Source organism: Canis lupus, chromosome 26 (assembly GCF_003254725.2).
Source record: "Canis lupus dingo isolate Sandy chromosome 26, ASM325472v2, whole genome shotgun sequence".
NCBI classification, from domain to species: Eukaryota; Metazoa; Chordata; class Mammalia; order Carnivora; family Canidae; genus Canis; species Canis lupus.
The window spans coordinates 18225259-18238134 of NC_064268.1; the positions used below are offsets into that span (position 1 = coordinate 18225259).

The 12876-nt window shown below is 43.8% G+C and overlaps 2 protein-coding genes across 6 annotated transcripts in view; both read right to left on the reverse strand.

Moving 5' to 3' along the window:
• USP30 (ubiquitin specific peptidase 30) overlaps positions 1-12876 on the reverse strand; it is a 63139-nt gene that overhangs the window by 28422 nt on the left and 21841 nt on the right. Inside the window, exon 1 of one of the 5 annotated variants that reach the window (XM_025474290.3) lies at positions 1652-1709. The exons of 2 other annotated variants lie outside the window; for them this stretch is intronic. Coding sequence is in view for 1 of the 3 variants with exons in the window: in XM_025474292.3 (XP_025330077.1) it covers positions 1504-1586 (83 nt within the window). In the remaining 2 variants the exon portion in view is untranslated. Of the gene's footprint in view, positions 1-1503; positions 1625-1651; positions 1710-12876 lie in introns of those variants that run through there. 2 more of the 5 variants (XM_025474289.3, XM_025474292.3) reach the window with 2 other exon arrangements.
• On the reverse strand, positions 9335-9672 carry LOC112676722 (60S ribosomal protein L39-like). Its single transcript, XM_035706372.2, has one exon. The coding sequence runs from the start codon at positions 9623-9625 to the stop codon at positions 9470-9472; it is 156 nt and encodes a 51-aa protein (XP_035562265.1). The 5' UTR covers positions 9626-9672; the 3' UTR covers positions 9335-9469.

A 12876-nucleotide genomic window follows, 5' to 3' on the forward strand; every position in this document is an offset into this window, starting at 1 on the left:
ATACTATATGCCAGGCACTGTGATAATCTTATTTCATCCTCAAAACAACCTGACAGAGATAGTCTCTAATATCATCTTCATTTTCTTTTTCTTTTTTTTATTTATTCATTCATGAGAGAGGCAGAGACAACGGCAGAGGGAGAAGCAGGCTCCCTGCGGGGAACCTGATGCAGGACTTGATCCCAGGACCCCAGATCATGCCCTGAGCTAAAGGCAGACGCTCACCACTGAGCCACCCAGGCGGCCCATCATCTTCATTTTCATGGAAGAGATGTAGCCAACTTGGTCAAAGTGAGAGAGGCAGTGTGGATCTGAACTCATGCCAAGTCTGTGCTTAAACCTCGTGAGGGAAACTGAAGGACAGAGTGTGGAAGCGGGGAGAGGTCTTGCCCAGGTCCTCAGCAAAGTATAGACAAAAAAACCCAGGGTCAAATGGTGACCCTGGAAACCCCCATTCCTCTGCAAACTGACAACACAAGGAGGGCAGTGGGGTCCGGGAGTTAAAAAAGATCTGTCTTCTCCCCCATCTCTACGGTGAGGTCAGCTGCAGGGCCCCAGGCAAAGCCGTCTCAAGGCCTGCTTCCCGTCTCCAGAATGGGGGCACTGGACAGGAGAGCCATTGAGGGCTCCCGGGCCTGGAATAATAAGCTCTTTAAACCTGCACCGGTTCCAGAGGAAAAGCAGCTAGGCTGAGCAACAGGTCTCAAGTCATTTAGGGTCGGGAATGGGGGTGCAGCGTTCAGCCCTCGGGCCTGGAGCCCATGGGCAGATGATGAAGAAGAGAAGGGACATAGGGACCCTATGGATCGGGGCCCCATACTATCGGGGTCCCTAGCAGGAATGGGAGACCCTACCAGGCCTCCAAGCCTCTACAGGTGAAGGGGTCCTGATCTGTTCCGGGCCCCTTGCAAGATAGGAATTGGCTAATAAGACTGAGGACCCACGCAGAATAAGGGATCGCTGTCTTAACTGGGGGCGGAGGGGCGCGATAACAGGGCTGGGTACCGACGAGGTGGGGGCAGGGCGAGCCGGTCCGGTTGCCCTGCAGGGCGGTGCGAACCGCGGCGGGGCTGGGGAGCTCGGCGACACTGGGAACGGCGGCGGCCCCGGGGCTGGGGCGCCGAGGGCTGAGGGCTCCTGGGAGGCCTGCGGGGCGCCGAGAGGTCTGAGGGCCGCCGGCAGGATTCGAGGCTTCTCAAGCCGCAGGGTGTCTGGAAGTTCTGGGGACAAGGACGGGGCTGGAGGCGGCGCTGGCGGGGGGGGGGGGGGGGGGGGCTGAGAATTCGGGGCGCCGGCACCACCGGGGAGGCCCGACAGAATGGCGTTGCCGAGCAGCCGGAGGCCCCGGGCCCGTCCGCCGACCCTGAACGCGCCCGACGCCGAAGCCCCGGGAAGGCTCGCTCCCGCCCCCGGGGCGCTGCGGGCGCCGCGACCAGGCCGGCCCAGGCCCAGGCTGGGGGCCCCGGGCCCCGGGCCCCGGCCGCCCCGCCCCCCAAGGCTCACCTGACCGCAGCCCCGGTGCGCAGGAAGCGCTGGATGGCGCGGTCGGCCGCGGTCACCGCCGCCTGGGCCCGGGAGCTCAGCATCGCCGCCGCGCCGGAGACCCGCCGCCGCCCCCGCCCCCGCCCCCGCCGCCACCACCGCGCCGGACCTGCGGCTCCGAAGGCTCCCGACGCGGCGGAACCCGCCGCCGCCGCCCCACGGCTCCTCCGGGCAAGGTAGGACGGAGGACCGGCTGCCCCGAGAACCGGAAGCGGCTGCCGCCCGAGAAGCAGAGCGGACGGACCACATCCTTGTTTTCCCTTCTCTCCCGCCCCCCCTCCCGCGTCCTCCACCCTTAGCAACGGGCGCCGGCGTCGGTTGCCAAGGGAGGCTCTGCGGCCCGCAGGCCGGCTGGATTATCAACTTTGTCGCTGGCTCCGTGCATTTTAAATACAGGTGTCCCACTTCCAGCTCCTGGAGTCATTTAAAAATTTTTTTTTCGTTATGAATAGGGCAGTCCCGCCCGAAAGCGGGGTCGGCCTCGGCCCCCGTAGTTCTGGTATTGTCAGAGTGGAATTAGGTTGCAGAGGAAGGGCCTTTAGAGACACGTGGCCCATCGCTGACGGCGTCCATCGAGAACCCCCGGCCTTTGGTAATAGCCACCAAACTCCCATGCATTGCTAAGTACGTCACATACGCTACTCGCATTCAACCTTCACACCAACCCTGACAGGACCCACACTTCATAGGAGGCAGTAAGCAGCTCGCACGTGGTGGAAACGAGATGGGCAGTGAAGTCTGTGTCTCCAGAAGAAATGTAACGGAGGCCACATTTTACATTTCCTAATAGCCACATGAAAGTTAAAAAAATGAAAAAGAAAAAAGAAAAGAAAAACTAGTATGACCCACAGCTTTTACTTGACCCGATAGGTCCAAAATAGTGTCATTTCTTTGTAAAGGTTATTAACGAGATCATTTTACATTCTTTTGCTGTACCAAGTACATCTGGTTTTGAACCAGGTGCTTTTCCTGAGCTCTATAACTGCAAGTGGCTGGTGGCTACCACATTAGACAACACAGCTTCTAGAGCCTTAGAACAGAGAGAATTGGTGCTCCTTTTTAAGATTATTTTTTATAAAGATTTTATTTATTTATGAGAGACACACAGAGAGAGGCAGAGACATAGGCAGAGGGAGGAGCAGGTTCCGTGCAGGGAGCCGGATGTGAACCTAGATCCCGGGACTCCAAGATCACGCCCTAGGCGAAAGGCAGGTGCTCAGCCACTGAGCCACCCAGCCGTCCCACCCCCTGTCCCTTTGTAGTTCACTCTTCCACGTACTTCCAGCCTTTGGCAACCACTGATCAAGACTGAAAAGTTTTAAAGGCCAAGAATACCAAAGCATGCATTTCATTAGACATCAAAGCTGTGACCTCATCACCTGTTGTGTACTTCTGGAAAACTCAAGGGTACACACATGATTGAGTGACAGTGGGAAGGGCAAATGAAAAAGTCTTAGTGTTATTAGAAAAATAGTTTTGACCTCAATAACCCCCACAGAAGGTCCTCAAAATGGGGTCCTGCATCTACATTTTGAGAGCTGCTACTGTAGCCTGCCTAGTGAATGCTCCGCCATCCTAACAGGTATGCTCAGCGTCTACATACCATTTTAAATAATTGGCATTACAGAGTATAGTTGATCAATTTACAAATTTCTGACCATTTTATATGCCTTATCTCAATTTAATTCTTGCAATGACCACATGAGTAATAATAGTACAGACAGTCCCCTAACTTATAATTTGAGTTATGATATTTTGACTTTACAATGGTATGAAAACTACATGCATTCAGTTGAAATCTTACTCTGAATTTTGAGTGTTGATCTTTTTCCTGAGCTAACGATATGCAGTTCAATGCTCTCTCATGATGCTGGCCAACGGCAGCCAGCCACAGCTCCCTAGTCAGCCTGGCGACCAGGAGGGTAGACAATCGATAGAGCCATTTTGACCCATACAGCCATTCTGTTTCTCACATTCAGTAAAGTATTCAATAAATTACAGGAGATAGTCAACACTTTATTATAAAATAGGCTTTTGTTAGATGATTTTGCCCAAGTGTAGGCTAATGTAAGTGTTCTGAGTCCATCTAAGATAGGCAACGCTAAGCTGTAATGGTCAGTAGGGTAGGTGTATTAAATGCATTTTTGACTTAGGATACTTTCAACCTATGATGTGTTTATGGGAACATAGCCCCATAGAAGTCAAGGAAGGTCTGTACCCACTTTCTATGAAGTTAACAATGCCTGCAGCCTGGTCCTTGCTGTTCCTCTAACCAGTAGGGGTGTGGCTGTCATTGACTAATAGAGATTCTGAAAAATAAGGATATATTACTAATTTATGATGAAGCTACTGCCAGGAATGAGGCAGTGTCTGCTCTAACATCCATCAGGCAGATCAAGGATTTGCAGCATCCTGGGAGATCACAAGGTCATCTGTCAGAACCTTTGGCATCTCTCAGCTGCTGGGATTATTTTGCAGGTAAATGGTTTATTTGAGATCCTAAACTCCACAAGATAAAAACCTGAAGTGGTATTTTTCCAACTGCCCCAGACCCCCTCCTTACACACCATGGAGTAGGTCCCTAAATAATGCAACTTTGTAACTACTTTCAGAGATCCATCTCATTACAATATTTAAATCACTGTCCTGTTTATTTTTGAATTTAAAACTCAAACGTGATTCAGAAGTCTTCTCCCAGACTCCAGAGGAGAAAGTGACCTGGAAAGAGAGAAGTCCAGCTCTGAACACCTTCCTCACTCTGTCTCCTAGCTCCCCTGTGTCTCAGAAGACAGACCTCAGAAATTGTAATCATACGGTCACACAAAGCCACAGAAAGATCTAGAATCCAATCGGGTTTCTTTTTAATATTTTGAAAAGTTATCATTGTGCTGTATTTTTCTACTAGATAGGTAGACTATGAAAAAGAGCATTGAATTCCTTTCCAGGTTTTAGAACTTGATGCAGGGTTTGACATAGGCTTTTCCTTAGGGAATTCTCATTAGTAGAGACCTGGGTGCACCTCTTCTCAAAAGCCACAGCAATCCAATCCCTCTTAGTAAACCCTGAGGGCAGGATGGGCCCCAATGGCTGGCTCTGGCCAGCAACTCTGTCAACTTAGATTATGTAGCACTTGGTGTGTTTCCTCAGCTTTGGGCCTACATGTCTGTTCTGGAAAGACAAGATCCTTTCACACGTAGGAAACACTTGCTTTTATTTCCAGACAGAGAAAATAAAAACAGAAGGACACAAGCATTAACAGAATTTTGTTATTGGTTTCTTTTTTTTTTTTTTTTCTGACGTGGTTGTTTCATAGACACACTCAAAAAAAAAAAAAAAAAAAACAATGCACAAAACAAAAAACATAACAGTAACAACAAAATGGCTCACAAATGGGTAAATTCTGCCTCAAAATGGCACTCCAGGATTCTCCTGCATTTTTGTGTTGTTACTGTTTTTCCCAGAAGTCCTCTGACCACACAGCTGGCCCTCATCATGTCAGCAACAGTCCCAGGGCTGGTTCTCCCTTCTCCCAGATGAGTCTGTGAGTTGACCCCACGGCCAGAAGGGGATGAGGTGAAAGATAGGCATCATCTCAGATTTCTAAATGTTTAGCAGAGGTGAAAAGGGTTTCTCTGTTTAACCTGAACCCTCTGTGGCATCAAATGTGTTACTAGTATTAAAACTACAAGTCTGAACTGGGCTTAAATAAAGAGATCCTTGGTTCTAGATCTAGACCAAAACTTCCATCTAGCTGGCTGTGTGAACTTAGGCAATTCATATTTTCCCTGGGTCTGATGGTTTATTTTATGTGTTAGCTTGGCTGGGTCATGGTGCCCAGATATTTGGTCAAACTTTATTCTGGATGTTTTGGTGAGATTAATATTTAAATCTGTGGACTTTGAGTAAAATAGATTGCCCTCCCTAATGTGCATCGGTCTCATCCAATCAGTTGAAGGTCTGAATAGAACAGAGACTGACCTCCCCCAAGTAAGCAAGAATTCTGCTAGCAAATGGCCTTTAGACTTGAACTTCAATATTGGCTCTTCTCTGGGTCTCTGCCTTGCTGGCCCACCCTGAATATTTTGGACTTGCTAACTCCCACAGTCATATGAGCCAATACCTTAAAAATGATCTCTTAGTCTCTGTCTCTCTTTCTCTGACTGAATATATATTAGATTGAAAGCATGAAAAATACAATGCACAACGATGTCAACTATATGAAGAAGTAGGCATTCTTGCACATGACTATCTCCATCCAAGGCAATTTGAACTAGTTAGAGAAATTTTTAATCTGCATATTCTGTGACATAAGTATTTATCATACACATATAGGAATAAAGATAATTATTGCGGTCTTCCTTGCTAATACTACAAGATTAGAAGCAACCTAAATACTCAGCAAAATTATGGTAACCCTGCACAGCAGAGTACTGTGTACCATTTAAATAAATGAGCAAGCTCTTTGTGGATTGACAAGGAATATTCTAAGATGTTGAGAGAAAACAGTAAGGTGCAGGACAATGAAATGGAATGCTGTCATTTGTGAGAGAGAATAAAAATTAAGTGTTTATAAATATAGAGAGAATCAAGAAACTGGGAACACAGCTTGCCTCTTGTAAGGGAACTGTGTTACAGAGGACAGAGAAAGACATCCTTTTGTCCTTTGTGAATTTTGTGCCATGGGCATGCATTATTTATGCAAAATGTAATTAAAAATTTAAAACCTGAAAAACAAGGGAAATAGTATCAAAATTGACATTCTTTTTGGTCAGAATTGTTCATTAGAAGCTTGTAAAAAAGTGAAAAAAAGCAAGCCACCATAGGATAAATATGATCTCAAATATGTAAAAAGATATTTATGTATGGGTGTCCCAGCATCAAAAAATAACTGGAAGGATATACTCCCAAAGTAGTAACTCTGTTTATCTCTTTGTGGTATATAGTATTTTTTATTTTCCTATGAATGCTTTTGCATGTTATCTTAATTTCTTTAATGATCATTTATATTTCTTATACAGTTAAACAATTTTTTTAAAGATCTTATTTATTTATTCATGAGAGACACAGGGAGAAAGGCAGAGACACAGAGGGAGAAGCAGGATTCTAGCAGGGAGCCCAATGCGGGACTCGATCCCCAAACCAGGATCATGCCATGAGCCAAAGGCAGATGCTCAACCACTGAGCCACCCGGGCATCGCAAAAAAACACAATTTTTAGGAGAAGACTATATAGGGCAGCCTGGGTGCCTCAGAATGGTTTAGCGCCGCCTTTGGCCCAGGTCCTGATCCTGGAGACCCGGGTTGAGTCCCATGTCAGGCTCCCTGCATGGAGCCTGCTTCTCCCTCTGCCTGTGTCTCTGTCTCTCATGAATAAATAAAATAAAATCTTTTTTAAAAAAGAATATTATATATAATTTTGTCTTTCTTTATGCAATACTTCTGAATTATTGCAACCTTGGTAACTTATATCCTGGTTGATCTCCAGTCTCCAGAGAAATCCTAAAACTCAGCTTTTAAGCTCCTCCTACTCCAGATCCTGAGGACAATCAGCCCACCTTTAACCCTTCCTAGGTAGCTGTTCAATGTAAGTCCTTTATAAAATAATTTGCAATAAGCAATTGCAGTAATCATTACATAATTTATATGACTGATCAGTTCATACATTGTGTATATTCACTTTCTTAAACTAACAAGCCCCTATAGGCTTTTTAGAGCATGAATATTGTTAATTGTGTATGTTGCCTCCTATTTGATGTTAATTTCTGTCTTGCCAAATAATGACTGGATTCTTTTCTTTGCTTTTCCCCACTAAAAATGACAAAGTCACCCACTCCTGTTCAAACAGTAGTCTTGTAAGATCTTAGCACATTGCTTCCAGAAATTGCCAGATAGTTTTCCAAAGTGTTTGTTATCTGCCCCCAGTTTCTGGCACAGTGCTCTTGAAAAGTTTGTAATTTCTGAAGTGATAAGACCACTAGGAGCATCTTTCATTCTACTGAGGTGACTCTGAGTGGGCTCTGAATGGAAGCTGATCACCAGAAAGACCAAGCCATGATTAGAAGGTTGGAATTTTCAGCTCTACCCCTCATCCTCCAGAGAGGGAAGAGGGGCTAGAAGTGGAGTTAATAATTGATCATGCCTATATGAGGAAGCCTCCATAAAATCCCAATAGTAGGGCTTTGGAGAACTTCCAAGTTGGCAAATGCACCCCAACTCCATGGGGACAAGAAGCTCCTACACACTTGGGACACTCTCAGTCCTCACCCTATGTATTTGTATGCTTGGCTGTTCATCTGTATCCTTTATCACATCCTTTAATAAACTGATAAATGTAAGGAACTGTTTCCCAAAGTTCTGTGAAAGACCCTAGCAAATTAATTGAACCCGAGAAGAGGGTCATGCGAGCCTCTAGTCTATAGCCAAATTGGGCAGAAGTTACAGGTAACCTGGGGACCTACTAATTGCAACTGGTATCTGTAGTGGAGTGGAAGCAGTTTTTGGGACTGAGCCCTTAACCTGTGGGATCTGACATTATCTCCAGGTAAATAGTGTCAGGATTGAATTAAATTGTAAGACATCTAGCTGATGTTACAGACAATTGCTTGCTATGAGAGATCATGGTATTAGAAATCTGGTGACAGAACTGTGATGAATGTGGCAGTAGTTTGAAAAGTAAAAGAGAAACACGGGAAAGAGAGCTGGGTTTTTCCTGACTCAGGAAAACTGGGCAGATTTTTCCTATACACAGGTATGAATAGCTAAAGGAAAGAATGAGAACAATGTCTCACCAAATACAGGATGTTAATAAAGAGATAGAAATTGGGACTCCTGGATGGCTCAGCAGTTGAGCGTCTGCCTTCAGCTCAGGACGTGATCCCTGGGTCCTAGGATCAAGTCCCATATAGGGCTCCCTGCATGGAGCCTGCTTCTTCCTATGCCTCTGTCTCTCCCTCTATCTCTCTGTGTGTGTCTCTCATGAATAAATAAATAAAACCTTTTTTAAAAGAGATAGAAATTATGAAAAGACATCCAATAGAAATTCTGGACTTGAAAAGAACAATTGAAATGAAAAATTCACTAGAGGGACTCCACAACAGATTTGACCAGCAGAAGAAAGAATCAATGAACACAAAAATTGAAATTATCCATTTTAGGAATAGAAAGAAAAATAAAGAAAGAACACTGAATACAGCTTTAGAGACCTTAAAACACCATCAAGCATATAACACATACACAATGAGACTCCCAGAAAAGAAGAGAAAAAAGGGACAGAAAGAATACTTGAAAAAATAGTGGCTAAAGACTTCCAGTACGTGATGGGAAACAATAATCTACACATCCAAGAAACTCAGTGAATTCCAAGGAGGATTCACTTCTTTATCCACACCTAGACACATAAATAATTAGTCAAAAAACAAAGAGAATTTTGTGGGGTTTTTTGTTTGTTTGTTTGTTTGTTTGTTTTTAAAAAGATTTTATTTGAGAGAAAGCACATGAGCAGGGGGAGGAGCAGAGAGAGAGACATGCTGACTCCCCGTCAAGACCTGAGCCAAAGGCAGATGCTTAGCCGACAGAGCCACACAGGCGTCCCCTAGCCACACTTTAAATACTTCGTTGTCAAGGGCCATTTCTATCACTGCAGAAAGTTCTATCAGATGGTGCTATGTGAGATCTGACAGGAGGGGGAATTCAGTACTTCACAAATCAGGACACAACAGCAGCTCAGCTGAAAGGTCTCACATTTATTATTGAACCAACCTACTGGTATAGAGGCATAGTAACAGAGAAAATCATTCTCTTGATAAGACATGTCTATTGGCCAGGTAGGAAGGATGTTTCCATATTGATAAGATAGGAACATGTGATCTCCATGTGGCTTAAATATGTGTGCCAATTATGTTTGCTATTTCATGATGTGCGATGCTTCCTCACAGACCCAGTTTGGTTCTTCTCCAGTGTCTCCTCTTGGAATTGTACCTGATTTTATTACCAGTTTTCATCCAAATCCACTGGGGAATAGGACGATTCTGCTTTTGTTTCTTCGCCAGGAATCGCTTGATTCTGAAAGTCTTGTGAGAAGACATGGTGATCACAGTCAACCACACGCAACCAGGATGGCGGCGGAAAGGAGAGAGCGAGAATTTTGAAAGCAGAAAGAGAGGTGACACATGAAAGGGATCTCAATGAGATTAACAACTGATTTCTCATCAGAAACTATAGGGTACAGAAAGTACATTGAATATGATATATTCAATGTTGTAAAAGAAAAAAACCTGTTTTTTTTTTTAAGATTTATTTATTCATGAGAGACACACAGAGAGAGAGACAGAGACAGACACAGGCAGAGGGAGAAGCAGGCCCCATGCAGGGAGCCTGATGCGGGATTAGATCCTGGGACTTGATCCTGGGACTCCCAGGATCACGCCCTGGGCAGAAGGCAGGCACTAAACCGCTGAACCACCCAGGATCCCCAGAAAAAAAACCTGTTAAACAAGAATCCTATATCTGACAAAATGACTCTTCAAAAATGAAGGAGAAATGAAGACATTCCCAGATAAGCAAAAACTGAAATTTGTTTCTAGCAGTCTTGCCCTGTAAGAAATACTAAAGGGAATTTTTCAGACCAAAATGTAAAAGACACTAGTTAGTAATTCAAGCCCACCTGAAGAAATAAAGAGCATTAGTAAAGGTACTATAAAGGTAATATTAAAAAATGAAAAATGTGGTTTCTGTTTGTAACTCATATTTGTCTTCTGATTTAAAAGACAACTACATAAAGCAATAATTGTAAATCTATGTTGAACATTGCGTGCCTATGCAATGCATAAAAATGTAATTTATAACTATAACAATTTAAAACATGGGAGACATGAAGATACACAGGAGCAAAGTTTTTGTAGAATAATAAGATTAAGTTGGTATTAATCCAAACTAGGTTGTTATAAATTGAGATGTTAATGGTAATCTTCAGGGCAACCACTAAGAAAATAACTAAAAAATATATATAGTAAAAGAAATGACAAGGGAATTAAAATGGTACACTAGAAAATACATATATCACAAAACAAGGCAGTGATGGAGGAACCAAGGAACAAAACAGACATAAAACGCAATTTGTTTTCTACATGATCCATGATTACATTAACTTTATTTTTTTAAAGATTTTATTTATTTGATAGAGGGAGAGAAAGCACAATCAGGGGGAGTGGCAGGTAGAGGGAGAAAAAGAAGTAGGCTCCCTACTGAGCAGGGAGCCCAACACGGGGTTCCATCTCAGGACCCTGGGATCATGACCTGAGCCGAAGGCAGACGCTTAACTGACTGAGCCACCCAGGCGCCTCAATTACATTAAATGTAAATGAATTAAACTCTCTAAAATCCAAAGATTGGCAGAATGGACAAGACAATATGATTCAACTATATGCTGTCTACGAGAGTTTCATTTTAGATTCAAAGACACAACTACAGTGAAGTTAGAAATCAGTAACAGAAGGAAATTTGGGAAACTAATAAATACCTGGAAACTAGATAACACATTTCTAAATAATAAACAGGTAAATAAAGAATTGACAAGGGAAAATAGGAAATACTTTGTTGTTTGGGGTTTTTTATTTGTTATTTTTATTGTTTTAAGATTCTATTTATTCATGAGAGACCGAGAGAGAGAGGCAGAGACATAGGCAGAGGGAGAAGCGGGCTCTCTGAGGGGAGCCCAATGTGGGACTTCATCCCAGGACCCCAGGATCATGCCCTGAGCTGAAGACAGATGCTCAACCACCCATCCACCCAGGCGCCAAACACTTTGAATGAAAGAAATTGAAAATACAAGACTACAGAGAAAATACCATCACTTCCTCAATGTTGACTCAGATGTCTTGAACTGCTTCTGCTTGATAATCTCTTTCCTAGGTCTGGATAGGTGTTCTGGGCACTGATTCACATTTACCTCTTGCTTATTTTATGTCCCTCTGGAAACACAATGTCTGAGGGATGAGATGGTTTTATTAGGAGCGCTTCAAAGTTTGTCTTTGAGCCAGCTGCCCCAAAATACAGGAAGAAAAAGAGGACAGAATTGAAGGGGAAAATAGGTTTTCTCTGCCCTCTTCAGGCCTCTTTCATTGTAGATTAGACATCTTGTGTTTCATAAAAGAAGGAGATGTATTAACCAAGAGCCTCTTTGAAGTTGTATGCCTTTATATTTTTTAACAAGGGCTTACCCTCCTAGCCAAGCCTCCCTTTTCTACTGGCTCCTGGGTAAAGTCAGTAGGTAATTAACAGCCCCAGCACAATGCCAGGGACCTGGGAATGACTCCAGATGGAAGTGCCATCCTACCAGCATGGCAAGCAGAGCTGGGATCTACCACCAAAGGCTTATTTGCCCTTTTTGGTTTTTTATCTAATTTCAGTTCCAAAGGGGAAAAAAAAAGGACAAATCTCTTTATGAATTTAACTCCACAGGCTTCCTTTTAAACAATTAAGTGCCATTTTTATAACTAATGGAATATTGTCTTAATAATAATAGGAATCAGGACACAGTTGAAAGGAGAATCACTTGTTCATAGCATATAATTGTATTCAGTATTTCAGGCTTCAGGGCAGCTTGTCAGTCTTTATTCCAGCCCCTATAGGTTTTGTTTTAAGAATCTGAGAGGAGAGATCATGATGCATTACTCTGATGTGAAATAAAACCCATCTGGCTTTTGGCATGCCCCCATTTCCCAGACAGATGGATAATGTGTTGAGCTGAAAGTAACTGCCTTTATAATATTCATATCTGCTCAAGGATGTCTCAAAGATCAGAGACATAAACAAACATGGGTCATATTTTTCTTGGCTGATAATCTCATCCAGATAAAACTTTAGAACAGGGGTTCTCAGTGTGGTCCCCAGACCAACAGAATCAGTATCATGAATCAGTACCATTCCTGTTAGAAATGGAAACTCTCAGACCTTACCAAGACCTGCTGAATTAGAAACTCTGGGGGTGGCACACAACCATCTGCATGTTAACAAGCCCTCTGGGGGATGCTCACTCACACTCGAAGGTGGAAACCACTGCTTTAGAAAAATATAACCATACTTCTAAGAAAGAAGAGAAAACATTAATGCTTTATGATTTTTAAAATATCTATTATGTACTAAGTACTGTTCTCGCAGTTTTCAGGGGTACTTCAAAAGTCTCCAGAGGAGTGAGGGAAGCTAAATGTGGGAAGCTTGCTGTAGGCTGACTGTTGCCTTGATAGTGGCAGGCAGGCTGCTTCGAGTCTCCACTTGGTAGTGGCCAGAGAGAAAGGCAGACCCAGTAGAGGAACACTGCTTCCTTCTTCCCCAAGGA

What these genes read in the sequence shown, in the direction of transcription:
- LOC112676722 (XM_035706372.2), bottom strand. Translation starts at nt 9,625, where the DNA reads ATGTCTTCTCACAAGACTTTCAGAATCAAGCGATTCCTGGCGAAGAAA.